The 20,440-nt window shown below is 40.1% G+C and overlaps 1 protein-coding gene across 1 annotated transcript; it reads right to left on the reverse strand.

Moving 5' to 3' along the window:
* Positions 1–11,415: 11,415 nt before the first annotated feature.
* ANKRA2 (ankyrin repeat family A member 2) lies at positions 11,416–20,410 on the reverse strand. Its single transcript, XM_052778255.1, has 9 exons — positions 20,391–20,410; positions 19,169–19,572; positions 16,977–17,135; positions 15,476–15,541; positions 14,003–14,100; positions 13,704–13,829; positions 13,246–13,312; positions 13,074–13,154; positions 11,416–11,994 (listed from the first exon to the last, which is right to left on the reverse strand). The coding sequence occupies exons 2-9, from the start codon at positions 19,467–19,469 to the stop codon at positions 11,939–11,941; spliced, it is 954 nt and encodes a 317-aa protein (XP_052634215.1). The 5' UTR covers positions 19,470–19,572; positions 20,391–20,410; the 3' UTR covers positions 11,416–11,938.
* Positions 20,411–20,440: the final 30 nt, after the last annotated feature.

Below are 20,440 nucleotides of genomic sequence, written 5' to 3' on the forward strand. Positions count from 1 at the left end.
ATGGTTTTCCTAGTCTGTCATTAACTGCTAGAAACTGAAAATAGTTGTGTTTATGTTTCTCATTAGCTTGAACTTCAGTGTAACCTTACTGTAATTAATGCCATTACGGCTTCACATCTGTAGTCTTGCTCAAGGAAAATGGCTTCATATCCATTCCAAATAGCTTGGACAATGGAGAAACGAATACAGATGCCTGCATTTCTGTTGAACCAAAGGTTTGTTTGAGCTTTTTACTTTTAAAAAGCTAAGGAAATGTTCTGATTCTGTCACATCAAGCTTTGCAACAGCTTGACTCCAGTGCAGTAGTGGGTACTGGTGAGGTTTTTTTTTTTTCATCATTTTGCAACAGATTTTTAGAAGTATCTTCATAATTGTTAATGTCATGCTTCAAGGGCTTTGCTCTGGTTTAAGATTAGTATATTCTAATTAAAAAACCCAATTAAAATCCTTTTGGAAGATGGTGAAACTATTATTAAGCTAGTGTGGTGCATATGTAAAAATAAAAAGCTCCCTACTATCATTTTAAAATAACATTGTTTTTAAAGTTCTAGAAGATCTTGAGTTATTACAGGTTGGATTTTTTTTTTCTGAAAGTCTTGTGAGTTTGAGGTTGTGTCTCTTAGGAAATGTTCCCAGTGAGAATTTCACATAATTAGTAGTGCGTATTTAACATATGTGACCAAGGAAGATCACTTGAGTTGTTTTAAAATGTTCACAGTTCAATATCTCAAATACCAAGTCAATACTTGTCTTATTATGTTGATTTGCTGGGGGTGTGGAGTAGTTCATGTAGTTCCCAATTGCTTCTGTGAAATTTTGTGCTAATAATGTGTTTTGTGGGTGCAACATCATACAGACATTTCAGCTTCCCTAAAGTGGTATCCTGTATCTCTGCGGAAAACTTGCATGTCACATTGTGGTACAGATAGAGTAACAAAGGACATTGAAATGAAGACAAGAGCTTGTATTTGTTGTCAGAGGCAGTGGAAGAATTAAAAGAAAACCAAGATGTGTTCAGAGGAGTGGCTAGGAAAAAAGCTTGTGTCTGTGAATGGTACAGGTAGTGGGAGGTGAGGGGGGGACATTAGCATATTTCAAGGGAGGTGGGAGGGAGTGATTGAGAAGCTAGAACATGGAAGATCGTTGATAATCCTGTTTGTGAGAATGAATTCAAACAAGTTACAAAACTAGAGAGTTAATACTCAGCACAGATAGGAAAGCCTACAGGGATGTCTGTGTTGATGATGGCTAGATTACAGCCTAAAGTGACTGGCAAGATGGTGGTACATGTAAAGAAGAGAGATTTTTAAGCTAGGTATTTTAAAATGTTAACAAGTATTCAACATGCCTTGGGCTTACGTAAATACATGGGATGTGGCTCCTGATCTTTCTAAGCTGGTATTTGTTCCTTTTCATATCTGTAGTTTCAGCTGCATGCAGCAATTTGTGAGAGTTGTTGAAAATGTTTTCCACTGGATGTGATAGTTCAAAGATCCTGACCTGTAACAGAGATTGGACTCTGGGAGGAAGTCTTTTTTACAGAAGAAAAAAAAAAAGAGCTGGCAGTGCAGCTGAGCCAAGCCTACTTAACTAAGTCTGTAGCTAAGACTGAACAGTCTGTAGCATGAGGGAGTATCATTAGTTTGACTGTTAGTTGAACTCAGTAACTTTAAAGATGGGTAAAAAGTGGATGCCTCTAGAAGCTCTGAGAATCAGGAGTATAAGTATTTCAGTGTATTCCAATCAACTTCAAACTGTGGTTTCTTGGTAGCCTAAGCTACTTGCACTCTCATCGTAAGTCTTTCATTGCTCTGTTAATATTCTGCCTCCACTTCATGCATGGATTATCATTAGAGAATAATGTTACTGAATAGAAGGAAGACAAGTTACGTAATACTGTTACTGTACTGTCTTTCTATAATCTGTTTTTTGTGAGAAATAGATTTGACAGATGCAATTTATGTATTACCTTCACTGCAATGTAAAGGCATCCTGGCAATGAAAAAGCCATTGTAATAATGTTTGTGTAGTGCAGGGATTAATAATACTTTTACAGATGAGTTACAACCTAAGCTTTTGCATTACTAATGAATCTGAACAAATCATGGGATAATTAGTGTTGTAATGGTATAAGCACTAATCATTATTTTTATAGCATATGTATATTATTTCTTATGTAGGTAGAAGGCAGAATTCTAGGAAATCTTACTGCTATTCAGATCCTGGGCTGGTTGAAGTTCAGTTTGATCATGCAACACAGTGCTTTTGCTTTTGATATCCAACCAACATTTGCAACACTTTTCTGACACAGGGATTTGATGTGCTGTGCAGGATATTGGCAGATAATGGTGGAAGTATGTGCTGCACTTGAAATCCCTATTCTACATTTCTGTTAAGTATGAGTAGTGGTTTGGCTTTTTTTTTTTTAGTACTGGAAAAATGTAGATGTGGGCTGTGTGCTACTCTCCCAGTTTTTAGGAGACACCTGAAGTTGAGTTGAACAGGTCTTAAACTTTCTCTGGTTAGAGACCTATACAGTTGTTTATAGAGCTGCTCCTGAGTTAATGTCTAGTGGGTTTATGCTGGAATCTCAAAAATTTCAGCCGTGTACACCTGACCAGTTTCCTGCTTCACAACCAATATAAAACTTGTGGCAAGTGTTTGCACCTGCTTATTATCACTGAGTTTAAAATGGTGCAAGAAGATGAAGCAAGGTTTGAAGGTGTTGGAAATATCTACTGAAATGGGAGGAATTTTGAGTTTAAGCCACAGCTCAAGAACTGCGGCTAGTCCTGCTATACTTTCCTGTTATTTCCAGCAACTGCATCAGGCAATTGCAGAGGTAACTTGAGTATGGCTTGAGGGTCGGATCTTCTCTCAGCAGTAGCATTTTGTGGGCTGCTGTGTTGCAATGAGATCCTAATAATTATGTGTAAGTAGGACTGCCGCCATCTTTAAGGACCCAACTGAGATCCAGGAGGGCTTTTTGCACTCTTAACTTGCGACTGTGCAGGACAAAGATAATGTACAGATGGTTGTGTGGGCCAAAAATCTATGCTAGATCTGTGACATTAGTGTTTGACATTAACATTGTGGCATTACACACCTGTTGAGTGTAACTGGCGGTCACAGTAGAATGTTGTTGGTAATGCGTGTTGTGATTAAGATCTTTGTCTCTTCAGTATTGTTGCCGCTGCAGGACTAGCAGGAGTTAAAAGTGGTAATGCTTCATTAGAGCCACTTAAGTGAGCAACGTGGCTGTGATACATAGTGAGCAGACTTGAGTGGGTAGGAACCATTTTTACAATATTTATTATGATCTGCTACGTTTTAAGGACTTCTGCATTTGTGCTGATTTCTAATACTGTTTGGCTTAACCCGTACAGGTCAGTCAACTCACATTTTGTTGTATTGTAGTTGGGGGATTCATCTGTCCCCACCAGGCATGAGTCTTATGTAAACATATGGTGAGAGACAGCTATCTGCCTCAAGGCTCCTTATCCTGTAAAGGTAATGTGAACATGAGTGTTTGTAGCATTCATACCTAAACTAAAAGTGAGACGAAGTGAAAAAATTGAACAGTTGCAGCAGCAGAGTGGCAGGCTTATTGATGTGAGGTCTCCGTTACAGGTTTTTGTCCCTGAGACAGTTGGCGTCCAAAGCAGCAGGGAGGAGTTAATGTGAAAATTCATTTATTTCCCTTCTGGCTGCTTTGTACCACTTAGTGTTAGGAATCAGGAGATGCTGCAGTTCTTTCTGGTTTAGGGAAGTTCCTAAACAGTGTGAAACCAGCATAGCCAGCTCATGCAGCTGGGGTTTGCCTTTAGCATATGTTGGGGGCAGCATTTGGGTAAACAATCCCCATGTACATCTGCAGCATTTCATGCTCCAGTAATTCCTACCCGGGGGTGATGATCTTTAAGATTTTTTTGTGTGTGTGTGGGGGGGGGTTTACTGTTTGTAGAAGCTGGAGTAGCCTACAGGTCTCAGGATTCCCTGAGTCATCTTCTTCCACCAGCATACAAAATACAGACTTGCTTAGATGTGACCTCATGCACCTATACACTGGTGTCTAGGCTGACCTCTGTCAGGAAGTGTAGGCTAGATGGATTGTCATTCTGGTTTAGTGTGTCAGCCCTCTCACATTTGTAGAATAGACCCTGTACTCCCATTATATTTGTTCCTCATATTTTAGCATTGTCCTATTTTAATTATTTGTACCTTGAAAATTAAGTGCTATTGTTGTTTCAAAACCTGGAATTGTTTTTACTTTTGCTTTTTCAGTTATGTCCTGTCTTGGTAGCTCTCTAGTTTCATCAGGAAATACAGTATATTTGACAGACGAACTGTGTCAGCAGGCTGTAATTTAAATTCCAAGGGGGACTTGAGCCTTCAAGGATGCACCAGTATATTTTCTGGGAGACTGTAGATCTTCTTGAAATCTTCATGTTTTATGTAAGCAGAAAAGCATAACACTTCTAAACAAAAGCCTTTTTGGAGACAATGGCAATGTTGTTATGCCTGTGATCTTACCCTCTGTTAGTGATAGACATACCACAGATGCAGAGTAGCTAGGCAAGCTGTTTTTGTGATGCATTTTCAGAAGCAACTGTGTTTTGAGTCTTTCAGGTTATAACATTTAAGATGATCTAGGTGTAGCCTAGATTAGCCCTGTAGGGTGCAGGGATTTATAGAGTTTAGCCAGAGCTTGTCCATTTTTCAACTGTGCTAGAAGCCTGGCTAAGTGCTGGCACATCAAGTTTGCCTCCAGATTGCACGTCATCCAGTGTCCTCAAGCTGACAATAATATAGAAACGTAGAGTCAAGCCATTGGATGGTATGATAGGTCCTTCTGAAATACTTGCAGGTGATACATATTAGAATTTGTCTGAAGATGATACTGTCCTGTAAACTGTTTTTTCTATTTATGAAATAGAAATGCTGATGTGCTAGAAAAACCTGTGGGCTGTGAAAAGCATCTCATGTGGCTGTATTTGCCATGTTTTAATTTTAGTGCTAAAAAAAAGCATGCGCGGTTGGTTTATGTAATGAATCAAAACAGTATTCTCCACAATTGTCGTGGTTTAACCCCAGCCAGCAACTAAACACCACGCAGCTGCTCACTCACTCCCCCCCCACCCAGTGGGATGGGGGAGAAAATCAGGAAAAGAAGCAAAACCCATGGGTTGAGGTAAGAATGGTTTAATAGAACAGAAAAGAAGAAACTAATAATGATAATAACACTAATAAAATGACAACAGTAATAATGAAGGGATTGGAATGTACAAATGATGCGCAGTGCAATTGCTCACCACCTGCTGACTGACACCCAGCCAGTCCCCTGAGCTGCGATTCCCTGCCCCCACCTCCCAGTTCCTATACTAGATGGGATGTCACATGGTATGGAATACCCCGTTGGCCAGTTTGGGTCAGGTGCCCTGGCTGTGTCCTGTGCCAACTTCTTGTGCCCTCCAGCTTTCTCGCTGGCTGGGCATGAGAAGCTGAAAAATCCTTGACTTTAGACTAAACACTACTTAGCAACAACTGAAAACATCAGTGTTATCAACATTCTTTGCATACTGAACTCAAAACATAGCACTGTACCAGCTACTAGGAAGACAGTTAACTCTATCCCAGCTGAAACCAGGACAACAATGCAGGTCAGGATTTTTTTTTTTCAGAGGATTATTCAAAAATTACTCAGGTTTCGTCTTGCAGGAAAAGGATGAGCTTTTGTACAGTGCAGTCCCACAGCTGTAATCCACCTTGTTGCTGTGCCCAGTTTACATCTCCCATTCTGTTGGGCTCTGCAACCTTCCCTGCTGATTTCTGTGTGCATGGTTGGCTTCGTCACTGCTCATCTGCTGAAGATTGACTGACATGCTTTACAGTCCTGTATGCCGGGAGAGTTGCTAGCTTAATTTGGTGACAAATCACCCTGAACAGAGAGATCTATTCAGACGTCATTCCTAGGACTAACTCCTAACAATATCTTTGATCTTTAAAGTTCCAAGTGACTGGATTCCTAATTCACCCAGTTACACATTCATTGCCAGATGGAGCAGTGTACTTCCTGAAAGCGTTATGTGCTGCACAGCAGGAGGTGCATGCAAGCGGAACTGCTGTAACAATACTAATGATGATCATTCTAGTGATGGGCTGTGTCTGCACTCCAGTGATTTATACTGTTGTTGTAAAGGAAAAAAAAGTCTGGTCCACAATGTTCAGGAAAAACTCTGCTGGAATGCCCCTAACAATCAGCTTCCTAGTGAAGAATGCAGAACAGATTTTAGTCTATCATCCCAGTAAATGCAGTCTTCTCTTTTTTTCTATCCCTTATCCTTTAGAGTTTCATGAGAATATGGAGTTGCATCTGGTTCATGATAGGGATTAGCTAGAGCTGTGAATGTGAACTGCTTAGGTGTAACGAGTTACCTAGAATTAGGATAAATTTTCATGGTTGCTCTACTTCTAATGCTTTTTGTTCCAAGTACTGTTATAAAACAGTTGTGAAAAATAAGTAGTAGTTCTGGCCGTAGTTTACAGCTGTCTCTTCAGGCTGTGAGTTAAGTAGCATTGTCAGGGTTTAATGAAGTGAGCTTCAAGATTGCTTAAAGGTTACTGGACGATTGTAGGACAAAGGCACAGTATAACAGCTTTAGAAATCCAAAATCGGTGCATGCCGTAAGTAGATGTTTGTCTATGTTGTCTCTTAGCTGAGTAAGGTTCAGTGGCTGATTTCCATCTCCTTGGAGTTGAGTAACAGTATTTATTTCTGCAGGAATACCATTGGGATACCAACTTCTGAATTCTCTGGGGAAAAAAGTGTGCTACAGGGGAAACCTTGCATCATGCCCCTGGGACAGAGTTTGCCTGTGGTGCAACAGTGGGGAGCTGTGATCACTCCGCAAGCATCTTGGAAAAGGTGCAGACCAGAGGCCCTGCATTCGATCCCATGGCTCACTGCTATGACTCACATGAGGATGAGGATGGCATGAGGATGCTGATGATAATTTTTTTATTTTTTTGTACCAAGTTAAAACCCACAGGAGGCTGAAGGGAGGTGAGACTCTACCCTGGGAAGTTCTGGTAGGAGGCTGCTGCTTTCTGTAACTGTCTCAGAAATACAAGTGGGGAATTCAAAGTACAAGACAGATGAACAAAGAAGGCAACAGAGTGGAACTAGTAACAGCCCCAGGGAAAACCAGAACAGACAGGGAAGAGTGTTACAAAGGGCTCATCAAATTTACATGCAAATAGTAATGCTAACATTGTACATTATTAACTCCTCACTTGACTGACTCCTGTCTGGATGAAAACGTATAGATTTAAAGTTATGTTTATGTCACCTGACACTGAGAGAACAGACAGGTTCTTTTAGGGATCCTTGGCAGAATGATGATGACACTAAGTTGTAGTTACAATTAAAGCTTTATTTTCTTAACAGGATTTTATGATTAGTATAGCACAGAATGTGTGATTAGAATGGCACAGGATTTCTCCAAGCAGAATCAATGTAGTACAATTTATAAGTGGCATAATGCAGAATTTGTAATACAACTTAACTTACCATTTCTAATCACCTGGTCCCTCTGCAGATCAGGTTGGATATTAATATGTGGTTTGCTGTATCAACCTAACAATCATAACCTAGAGTCAAAAATCATATAAAAGAATGTAAGTCACTCCGTCCATCCTCAGAGGAAGCAGATGATGGTGGAGGTGTCCCTGGCCGCCAGGGGGTCCTGGTCTCACTGTCCAGCAGCAGTGCTGGTCCGGGATCCCCCTTAGGACTTGTAACTGCTTGGTTTTACAGACAGTGCTGTTATGCTTCCATGTTCTGTGGTGGGGTCATCAACAACACCAGGTTGGTCGGGTGCTTGCAACCTTGAAGGCGGTGGGGAGGGGTAGAAGAAATCTGTTTGGTTTGTCGTCTTGGTGACAGGACCTTCAGGGCCTGAAAATGGGGAGAAAGGGAACAAATACGTGACCTGCTTGGTCCCAGAGAATGACTGCTGGCCTTAAAAATGGCATTATGCTAACATTAGTTATGCTAATGACATTACCAGGGTTTGGGAGCAGGAGGTACTGGTCACAGTTCCTTTAAGAATTGCTTTACAAACAGCATCTTAACTTCTTTTAATCAAATATTAACAATCTATTTATGGTTATTCTTCACTGTCTTTGTTGGTTCAGTTTCTATCTCAGCCATTGCCCAACTGTGAGAAAGCAGAATTTCTCTGAGCAATTATAAAGTGGATATGTAAAATCTTGTTTTCTCCTTGGTAGAATTATTTCACACCTATATTATTGCCCTCTATGAACAGAGCTGCCTGCTGCTTTAGCTTTCTTTTACCTCCCTGCCAGACAGAAAGCCTGTCTGTCTTGCACTGTAAGGCTTCTACACTGTTGCAGCCAGTAGTAGCTGTAAATGAATGTTAATTTGTTGTACCCACTGCACTGCAGACTATTCATTTGTTGTGTACTCCGTTAAATAGATCAGAATACCCTGCAAAGTCAAACGTGAATGAATGAAACAAAGACTTAGTGCAGCTCTGAAGCATTTGGCTGTTACTACTCCATGAAACTCTGCTAGGCAGTCTGCTTTGTGAGGCAGAGTTCATGACATCTGTGATTACATGCTCCACATTTGAATTTGGCAAAAATAATTTAATTGGGAAAAGCAACTTGTTTGCTAACACTCTGAAATACAGTATGCTGTCATTCAAGTTCAAATGTAAAATATTTCATTAACATTCCCATAAGAAATTACATTGGCAAGAGCTTTCAGTAAAAGGTTTGGAGAGAATCAACTTGAAGTTAAGATTTTGACTGCAGAATTTTGAAACTCTTTTAGTCTTGTAGCATGCCATGGCAAGGAAGCACTGCTGCCTGCAGACCTGTGGGTGTTGTTCAAAGGCAACTCCTAGCGTCTTCTCCCTGCCATCAGAGGCTACAAAAATCGTTCACTAAAAATCAGCTGGCTGACATTTCAAAACACTTATCATCCTTGCTGAATCAGGGGCTTTACAATTTTTACCACTATAAACAAAACTGAATACTGAGAAGTATTTACACCAAGAGAAACAAAAATTCATTGTTGTGCCTCAGAGAAACACAAAGTATGTGGAGTGAAGCATGCTGTTAATATTGCATAATCAACAGTTGTCTGTGCTTTCTTGACAGTGATTTTTTTTTTTTTTCCAGTGAGTAAAGATTTTTCTTTGCATAGATTACCCCCCCTGCCAGTTTGCTAACTCTGGCTAAGTTTTCCTCAGGGTGTCTGAATCATAGCTTATGAAATACTGCTGGCTGTTCCCTGCAGGGCCCTTCACAAGAGCCACAGGAAACTTCATGTTCATTGCCTTAGCAGCATAATGTTGTGCTATGGAAAGGGCTCTTAATGTAGGAAACGGCTTCTGAAAGATGACCATCCTCACCTTTGTACTTGCTTTTGTGGGATGTGTGGTAATGACTATCTGACAATTGCTTGAAATTCTACAGCAAAAAGATGGAAGAAATTTTACATTTTGCTGTCTTAATCTGTGTTCCTCTATTTCAGTATCTTCCCATATAATCCAAAAATGCATTTTCTAGGATACATTTTCAGGCAATAGTTAATAATTAGTCAGTTTATTTCCTATATATTAACTCAGTGCTGACTGAAGTTCAAGACAATATACAAAGCAGATATTGAAGGTTCATCATTTAGAACAAGTATTTTCCTGCAACACAGATAATAAAGAAAAAGGAAATTCTGTTCCTTATGCATACTTATATAGCATGTCTATACATAAGATGTCTTAAAAATTAATCAGAAATGGCTCAGGTTATGATATTTAAAGAAAACCTTTCAGAGGTTAATTCTGACCTGATTTACACCTTCTATATACCACAGAAGTTTTCAGTACAGTTAGAGGGAAATTTGTCTGGAAATTCAGATTTAATCCATGTATGTTTGCATTTTTTTTTCATACCATTTTCCCCTATTGTATATTGAGTCACTTTGAAATAACAAAGTTAGCATTTTGAATTTCTGATTTCTCTGGCTCTGACTCAAAAACCGGACTGGATTATTCCCCAGTCTTCTAGTACCTTTTGTCAGGATCAGAGTGCATGTACTTTGTGTATGGAACGACTGTAAAATAGAAAAACTAAACACGGTGGAGACACTATGCTAGGAATACAGTAACTTACCTGTGTCCACTCACGTCGAGGTGCAGAGTTAATCGGAGGTTGCGCTCGCTACCCAAGGACTGGGAAAGGCAGGCACTGGGGCTGTACGTACGTGAATGGAGGCGAGACCTCTAGTGGACACAAGGGAGAAATGCTTAAAGGCAACACCTGAACACCGCGGCGGGGATCCATCCATAGGTACTGTGCGGGAAAAGCTGCTGCAAAGTCTCTTTCATGTGCCCCATCACTCCGTATAGTTTTGATTAAGTGCAGGGGTCCCAGAAAATCAGTTAACATTACCTGATTTTTCAACTAATTTCAAAATCATAATTGCTTCTCTAACTGAACAGCTACACTAGGACATTCCCCAAACTGGGGGATGAGAGGCTGGAGAGCAGCCCCCTGGAAAGAGATCTGGGGGTTTGGGTTGATGGCAAGTTGAACATGAGTCACCAGTGTGCCCTGGCAGCCAAAAGGGCCAACTGTGTCCTGGGGTGCATCAAGCACAGCATATGGTAGCTGGTTGAAGGAGGCGATTGTCCCACTCGACACTGCGCTGGTGCAGCCCCACCTTGAGTGCTGTGTGCAGTTTTGGGTGCCTCAGTATAAGAACGACATCAACCTGTTAGAGTGTGTCTAGAGGAGGGTGACCTAGATGGTGAAAGGTCTCGAGGGCAAGACTTAGGTCACTTGGTTTGCTCAGCTTGGAGAAGGCTGAGGGATCTCCTCTTTCTGGTGACCAGCGATAGGACACAAGGAGACGGAATGAAGCTGCATCAGGGGAAGTTCAGACTGGACATTAGGAAAAGGTTCTTCACTGAGAGGGTAGTTGGTCACTGGAACAGGCTCCCCAGGGAAATGGTCATAGCACCAACCCTGTCAGAGTTCAAGGAGCATCTGGATGATGCTCCTAGTCATGTGGTTTAGTGTTAGGTAGTCCTGCAAGGAGCAGGGAGTTGGATGCGATGATCCTTATGGGACCCTTCCAACTTGAGATACTCTGTGATTCTGTGATCCAAAGGACCATGCTTTGGCTGAAGGAGGCTCTGGCTTCTCTTCCCATACAGCTGATGTCTGCTTTCAGCCACTGCAGGGAGGCTATTTAGGAGCTAGAATTCTGCACTTGGAATGAGGCTTCCTTACAGCAGAGAAATTTCTACCTAGGACACTCTGGCCTAGTTGTTTCAGGACTACAACTGGAAGACAGGTAGGTGGAAAGAAATCAGGTAGGAATTAAACTACCATCATCAAAGTCCTTCAGTTTATTACCAACCTCTTAAAAACTGGACAAAGCCAAAAGCTGACAGTAATATTAACTGGGGATCTTGAAAACAATCACACATGGTGCACATTTTGGTATAATTAACAGTAAAGACATCTATCTTCCATGGTGACATACCTCAATATCTAAACAAATTTCTTCCTGTGACTATGTATCAATGATGTGATGAAGTAGGCCACCCACTGCACTCAGGATAAACATTTAGATGGTCAAAACTGGTTTTATTTACAAAGTTTTTCATGCATGACAGCTGACTTTTTCTTCTAAAATTATATAAAATATCTAGGAAAAGGACGACATCACATACTTGTGTGAACAACAACGAAAGAAGAGGAAGAATATTAAAAAGCTTAACTAAAAACAGCAAATAGTTGAACTGAGGTAAAGTTACAAAACAACCAAGCCTTGTCACTGATTACAGGGCTAAAAAGTAGTTCAAATCTCCAAGCCAAGAACTGACACCCGCAGAAGAGCCAACCATTATTCCTTGATATTTTGAAGTAGCCTTAATAAATGAGACTCAATAACCTGTTGAACTAAAGCAGAGAAAAAAAATCAGGTTAATCAGTGTTCAACATTTTTTCACATTTTTAGGGTTGTACTATTTTTTTCCTGGCAGATGCCTGCTTGTCCTGTACAATCATTTAATAAAAACCAGACAGGAATAAATTCACTCTGGGAAGAGAGTTTGCATCCCTTCAGAAAATAAAAGCCTCGTATAATGCAAAACCAATACACCCAGTAAGGCAGATAATGGTTTTTGGAGGTGATGATCTGTTTGCTGGTTTGAATAGGCAGATAGATAGCATATGGAAAGCAAATTTTTAGGCCTGTAAGTGCAAAGCGGGCAAAAACGTTTATTAGAAGCTACTTTCGTGGAACGTTTTGAGATTGAACTCTTGAAGTAGTCCTACATCTAGACACTTGTGAAGTTACTGGCCCCACCCATAAGCACAGGGCTCTGCTTGGAGAAGCTACACATGCAGTGCTGGGCTTATTTTTTGATTCAGTTCATTTCTGTAATGGCAGACATTTCACAGCTTTCAAAATGAAGGCAGCATGAGGGAAAACCAATGAAGAGTTCCTCCTTTGCCTCTGTTTGCCAGAGCCAAGTAAGGTAGCCTAATTCACTCATCCTGGCACTACTATTGCCTGCCTCCAAGACAAACTAGAGCTAGAGCTAGAGCTAGTCTGACAGGGAAGAAGGTTTTGCAAACTGCATCACATCATGCCAATCAACAAAGTGCCAAGGCAAGGCGTTACGGAGGGCTGCAGGCTTCTTAACATTGTCCAGTGCAACACACACTCCTTTGTACAGGGTGGGGGAGCAGCTCAGCTCCCCTTGTCTGGATCATGGCTGCATCAGCCCGACACACCATTATTTGTGCCCACACGCGCAGATTCAGGTCAGTGATGTTTTCTTACCACATAGCTGGCTTTCCAAGACAGGGATGGAAACTACTACCCATTTTGGGCTGATAAATTTAGGTGTATTAAGACTCGTACCGTAGTGTTCTTCTTACAGCTGCAAAACCTCTACTAGGCCATTACAGCAGCTACATAAACAAGGAGCAGTAAAAATAAAATTAAAAAAACTTATATTTGCAATACTTACCACTCCGATAGCCCAAGGCTACAGCCAAATCCATGGAATTACAGCCAGCATCTGTTTCGATAGTTGGATCAGCACCACTTTCTATGTAAAACAGGAAAAGAAACTCGTATTTCTGACAATGAGAACTGATAGTACATTATTACTGATAATTCAGTTTGGACAGTCTGCTTACCAAGGAGAATTTTTACACATTTCACATGGTTCCCATGTACCGCATATAGTAGAGGTGTGCCTCCATTCTGCAAAAGCGGAGAAAAGCCTTAGACACTTAATGATTGAGCAGTCTGCAATTGTAATTCCTTAACACACTAGTATACTTCTATGTATCAGTAAGAGACTTCACAGGTTTTATAAAAATGAGGTTCCGTTTTGGTTCTTCACAACTTCCATCTTTTTTTGTCTACTGTTTAGACTGTAAGCTCACCCTTCTACAAGGACTCAGCATTGGTCTCATTCTCTTACCAGGAAGTCAGAACTAGTAGGGCCAACTTCTCTTATCCTATGGAAGTTTTGAAAGTCTCAGATATTTCAGAAAAGGTAGAACAATTTTCAAACCCAAGCCAGTGCTGTGCCTTGTTTCAAATGTCTGACCAAAGTACCCTCTGACATAAATTCAAGCTAGAGTCTTACCCAGTCATACTCGTTGACATCAACTCCACAGTCAAGCAGCATTTTGACAATATCTGTGTATCCTTTACTGCAAGCCAGTGAGAGGGCACTTTCTCGCCCTTTCCCCAAAATCTGAGGATCTGCACCCTGAAATAGTAATAAAAAAATGAAATTAACCATGCTTTTTTTTTTTTTTAAAATGTGAGGTTTTATGCAGGACTTAACTTTAAAACTTTTAAGTGTATAGCAGCATTGACAAATTTAGGAAGGTAAATTGAACTAAAAAGTAAATCAATTTGAAGTGTGTTTTTTTTCCTTACGTTCTGGAGGAGAAATTCCACTACTGCTATCTGCCCATGAGCTGCAGCCCACATCAGAGGGGTAAATCCTTCTTCATCCTTATGATTGATTACATTTTCTGTTTAAAGAAAAATATGCAACTTAGTAATCTCTTTCACTAATGCACTGTATGAGCTGGAAATGTGCTGACATATCCATGGTGAATGGACTGAGGTACCAGTGGGTCCTAAAAGTCATTCTCAACTTTAAAAAAATTCTATCCCAATGGTGGTGCAAATATCTTTGTCCAAGAAAGAAAAACACATCCAACTCACCAAAGTAAAATTTAAGATTTGGGTTGGTTTTTTTTTTTAAGCACTATAAATCAAGCTCTGTTTTTACTCAGAAATGTTACAAGTTGTCTGTAATCTGGGCTTTATCTCTGGAAAGAAGAGAAGGGCTGCTTGAAAAATAAAGAGGTACATTCTGTATTAAACTGTACAAAGCGGGTGGTTTTGTTTTTTTTTTTTCAACCAAGTGAGCCACACAGTCTTGTAAAGAATTAGCTTGTAAAGCAATATATATAGTATAACTCCGTTCTCCCCAAAGTTCATGTAATCAGTAGGATGTTTTGTGTAAACAATTAAGGTTTACTGATAGTGCAGCTGGAAGGAAAAAGAACTTTTTAAACAATTGGCTGACTGAAATAATTGAGTTGGAATTTTTTTTTAATATCTAAGCACTTAAAAAAAATCGCATGCTTATCATAGCACCACAATATGCATTTTTAACTGTTACTGACACTCCAGAATCAATTTGCTTTCCATCTACGTGGCTCATTACAAAGCATATTGACTCAGCAACTCATTACCTGCCTTCCAGTAAACATTTCAACAAAGATGCACTGAAAGCATGGCTGATTACTAATAGTACAGTAAGAATATACTATTAATGGTAGTCAATCCAGTACATTATGTGGAGCTGAAATTTTGTATATGTATTATGGACACACAAATATCAGGTAAAGACTACCACACAAAGAATGAGTAGCACTATTATTTTGCAGGTGTGAGCTACGGCTTAAATTACCAGCATATAGCTCTATATGTTGATTGATTAAATAGAATTGGAAAGCCACCATTAATAGAAATGTTTTAAATTACAAAGATAATTAAAAAAAAATAAATTAACTCTTCTGATAAAACTAACTGGTTCTCCCTTCTCATTTCCATGGATTACCTATACAGCTGGGGAGCAGGGGGAGGAAGGGATTTACCTACAACTCCTAGTAACACTAAAGTTTAATTTAAAACCCAAATCATAGCAATGGTGAATAAAACACTCATGTGAAACAATAGTCCACATCTGCAAAGAACAGATACTTCAAATATCCTTCAATCTGTACCAGAATCAAGGATTTCTTTTTTAATACAGCTCTGGGGAAAAAGTCAAGCACAACAGGGTATAAATGCCCCAAAGAAAAAAGGAAGGCATTTAACCTCCATCTGTCTCACCTTGTTCAATACGCGTGGCCAGATATAACATTTCTCCCTGAGCAGCCAGCTGATGAACTGATAAAGCTGCAAAAAGGGAAGCAAAATGTGTTAAGACACTGCAGTTTTCATTCTGCTCTATTTGGAGCTGGGCATAACATGTCCATTGGCTTGAGCAGTACAGAACCTGGATTTGAGAGTGTAGATAGGTTTCACCTTATACTCTGAACAGGAATCACTATCTTAAAAACTGAAAAGCTTCCAAAGCTTTTCATAGGTTTAGGTAATTTTTTAACCAATGTAGAAAGCAAAGATACTTCCCACAGTGACTTTTTACAAGGCAACATGCTCTCTTCTCTGATGCTTGGTCAGCACCCCAAGATCACATTAAGAACATTTATCAAATGAAAATAAGCATCTTTTGATAAATTAAGGCTGTGTAGTTTAAAAATGACATCTAAGAGATCACATGCCATGAGGAAACCTGTCATGCTGCTCAATAAAGCCCATAGCATGACTCTCACTCGCTACAATGTGAAATAGAACAGACATTACAAAACTATACACAACATGACATCTACAGGGGAAGAAAGAGATTGTGTTTGTTTTTTATTTTTAATAAACAGTACCAAGCATTAAACCCAGAATAATTCTTAAGAGATTATGAAGGAAAAAATCTCTGATCCCACAGTAAACTCTGCACAGGTGCATGGTTTTGATAATTACAACTTGGAGCAGGTCTGAAAGGTGCTCAGGAGGGAATATATAATAAATTATCCACATTATATAATAACAAAATTAGCTAATGATTACATAATATATAAATTTCACTGTCCTTTTCCTATACACTACATGAAAGCTTGATTTTCTTTTCAGAAAGACTGTGTATTTTGTTCAGAGGCCTATGCTGCAGCTCCAAATTCATTTTTCCCATGCAAGTGGCCTTTTTTTTTTAAGCATCGGACTTATGATTAATAAAGGAAATAATTTATAGATGAAGTAAATTACAGAGAATTAATTTATAAAGAAAATACTTTACAATTAAGAATAACAAAACCCCATAAATAATACTGCCTTCTTGACTTTGAAGATCTGTGACAATCATGACATTTGCAGTAGTCTGTAGCACTTACCAATCATCTAATTTTAATAAATTTTACAAGATACACAAATTCTGAAAACAAACACATGAAGTATATTAACAAGATACACAAATTCTGAAAACAAATACATGAAGTATATTAACTTAAAGCTTAGAAATTATTAGAAAAATCTTTACCTATATTTTTTAAATCAAGAATTGGATCCTCTCTGGAAAATACACTTCGGTTATGAATTCAATACAGCAGGTGGATTACTGTTTTATGGCTGGAACCATGTGTAATTAGACAAGACCACCTCAGTGTTTTCTTCCTATATTAAAGTTCATTACAACACCAAAGAAAAAATCTGAAAAATCTTCCAAGCACCTAACATACAGTTCACAAAATAATTATTAACAGTAAGGCAGAAGGATACTTACAGTTTACAAGCAGAGGTGTTGTAGAGACTTCGTTTCCCCTGTGTTTGTTAGTTAGGGTAGTTGATTGTTTTATTGGTGAGAAATGCTTGGTAGTTGATGGAGTATAAACATGTCTTACTTGGATACCAGGGGAAGGAGAAGTGTGGATGTTGCATTCAGCTACATTGAACAGAGAAAAAAGACAGGATTTTAGCACTAGTAAGAGCATTAAAAGCAAGCCACAGATTCTAAGTTGAACTAGAAAGCACCAGTATCACAAGATCTTTAAAACCCATGTTAAGTAAGCTTTGTGACATGTGCTTTTTCCACTGTGTATTGTGCGAGTTGAATAAAGGTCTGTATTCATTTCTATCATAAAACAATGCTGCTATCTTACACATTCAGTATGGCATAATATTACCCAGAGACAAGCTGGTGTCTAAATGAGGTAAGGCTTTGTCTAGATTTTCAACAGGCCTGGCATGGATTTATCAGGCAGAACAGCTCCATTTAGCCTGTCATATCCTTACCAACACTCTCCAGCACAGTAATATGATGCAGCTCTGGTCAGCCATGCAGTCGGGTAACTGCTCAGATGATCCCTTTGCCTACTCCCTAACCAGTCCACTGCATGGGTGGAGAGGACCTTCACTAATTTTCTTCGCCAGGACTTTTTCCACTCCTGTTGGATAAAATTGGAACTGCATTATGAATGCCCTAAGAATACGTATCCAGCAGGAAGAGAGCTATTCCACACTAACTTAAGTAAAATGCGAAGCAGGTCACCAGTTAGAATTCAAGAAGTCATTCAGTGCTGCTGTGTTTGTTTGTACTAACTTTTCTACCTATCAGAATCTAATGGCATTTTATTACAGAACATATATATGTTATCTTTGCTTCTAATTCTCAAAAGTAGCTTTTGGTTTTGAGAAGTAGCTGAGAAGCCAAGTAATTTTTAAGAAGCTAACTGATTAAATGCTGGAAAGACATATTGAAGGATTAAACTCCATTACCGACTAAATTGATATGACACCAGCGTGTGCTAGTAGTTAATGACTGGAAGCTAATTAACATGTACACTGAATTCACACCGCACAAATTTGAGGAGAGAATCAATTAAAAAAAGCAGAGGGTAATCGGATGAAAATGAAATTACATTTTGTTGCCAATCAAATAGCTACAGCGGACTTGATTAAATTAAGAGACCCACCAGGGACTTTTTACCTGCGGTCCCTAGATCCACATGACTACTTCTAAAGCGTTCACAAACGTTACCTAAGAAAAACAACCCTATCGCTGATGGGTCTAAATTTGCTGTTCAGGTCTGCAGCTCCACTAGAAAGCACTTAGGGCCTGCAAATCAAAAAAGTTTGAAAAATTACAATGGCTGAACTGCAGCCAAGAAACCATCAAAATCCATAATAGGTCTGTGTTTATATTTGTTACAGGAAATGGGTCAAATTCAACCTCATGAAAAGATACATCACTAACAGTCTGAAATATGACGGCGAGCACTGGAAACCACAATTGTTACGGGGAAACAGATGGAAGTCCTAATTCTGTTCTCTATTGATATGCTCAACCATAAAAAAAAGCACACATCAGTTCTGATGAAGCTGCCCAGTAATGGCTGGAGATTAGCTGCAGGCATCCAGAAATGGAGCAATGTTCACTTTCAAGTAGTGTGAGGCTGAATTGGCAAGCCAATCCCTACAACTACAGGCTTTGTACAGCCATATTGATAAAACAAAGTCAACTGCATGACTCATGTTATTTTGTCATCATACTAGTGAAAAGATAAAACATGCTGCAGAAAGCTGCTGCAATTGAAATGATCATACAGTGCTTTCAGCAGTGTTTTGTAAAGATACATACATTCAACAGCGTGTAGCATGTTTTAGGACATGCTACGCAAAAGAAGTAAGCTTGTTTTCATAATCAGCATCAGCTCTTATTAAATTAGAGACTTTTTGTGCTGTTACTTTTTCAGTTAAAAAAACATAATTAAAAATGTGATTTAAAAAATAATCTTGGGGGAAATTAATTTCACATTAATAATTCTTTAAGCATATAATAAAAATGTTAAGAGGAACAAATCTTAGAAAACTATTAATGATTAACACACGTGTAAGGCAGAGGCTTTTTTTTAAAAACAGAACAGCTTAACAGGATGACACAGTCCACACGTAACAATTTGTACCATAAAGTTCAACCTTTAAATAAGACAGATGCCACTTCAAGGTCAGAGTTAACTTGGTCTTGAATATTTTTACTGTCCTCCTCATTCAAAGATTTCACAAATCGCGAGCAGACATTCATATCGAATCTATTGGGCAAAATGAATTTCATTCCCATGGCGACACTCTGAGCTGGGCCTTCCTCTGTGCTAGAGTCAAGCTGATGCTCCACTTTAATGTCCGGCATGGGCGGAAGGCTGTAGCTAGTGGTACATTCTTCCACAATTAACTGGGCCCCAACATCTAAGTTTGTTGAAGATGCCATGGCCTCAGTCATGTAAAAGTTTTACGCAGAATGTTTCTTCATAGTTTCTAGCCACGAGCAGTCCTGGCCAAGCACGCTGTATCTAAAGAGATCCGGATGTTTGAACAACCTGCAACTGAACACATGTAACATATATTAGCAACGTTCTGGTGAAGCAATGCATAGAAATACACCAAACTTGGCTTCCTTTAAGCTTAAGGCATTTGGTTTTGATAGTCAAAACCTTGGTGAAATACCAGTCTTACTGCTGTCAGAAGCTATAGGCCAAATGCTCTGTTTAAGTTTTACCACAGGGATACTTGAGCCAAATTCCCTAATGAAGCCACTAGGAGTTTCACCTAAAGGACGTTTCAGAATATTAGGTGGGTTTCAACAAAAAAACCACCGCAACAAACCACGTCCATACTGACCCAGGAACAAGCTATAAGAAGAAGATGACTTTATTTTCTAAAAACATTAGACTTCAAGGAAACATTAAAGTGACTTTATGTCCCTTTACGACTCTAAGTCTTTTCGTGACCCGAGTAAAATCAATGGCTTCTACCATACGCGTAGGAAAACGACAACTCCCTTTTAGACCGGTGACGGTACAGCATCCCAGAACACCCCGGGCTGTCTGACAGCACCGCGGGAAGCCCAACGTCCGCCCGGGCCCCGCGGCAGCCCCTGGCGGGCGGAGCGGCACGGCAGCCCCGGGCGCCCCTGAAGCCCTCCACCCGCCCTACCCCACTCCACCCCACCCCACCCCGCCCCGCAGACCGCCGGCTCCGGGACGAAAGGCCCGAAGGCAGGCTGCGGCGGCCATGCCGCCCTACCACCGGCGCCGGAGAGCATCCGCCGCCCGGCAACCTCTCCGGCAGCGTGGGCCGGCGGCGCGGCTCGGCTTCGGATTCGGCGCCGCCGCCGCCGCCGCCTCCTCCTCCTCTATCTCACCTCTGCGCCGACACTCTGTCCGCTGGCGAGGAGGGGGAAGTGACGCCCTA

This window comes from Harpia harpyja, chromosome Z (assembly GCF_026419915.1).
Source record: "Harpia harpyja isolate bHarHar1 chromosome Z, bHarHar1 primary haplotype, whole genome shotgun sequence".
Classification (NCBI taxonomy): domain Eukaryota; kingdom Metazoa; phylum Chordata; class Aves; order Accipitriformes; family Accipitridae; genus Harpia; species Harpia harpyja.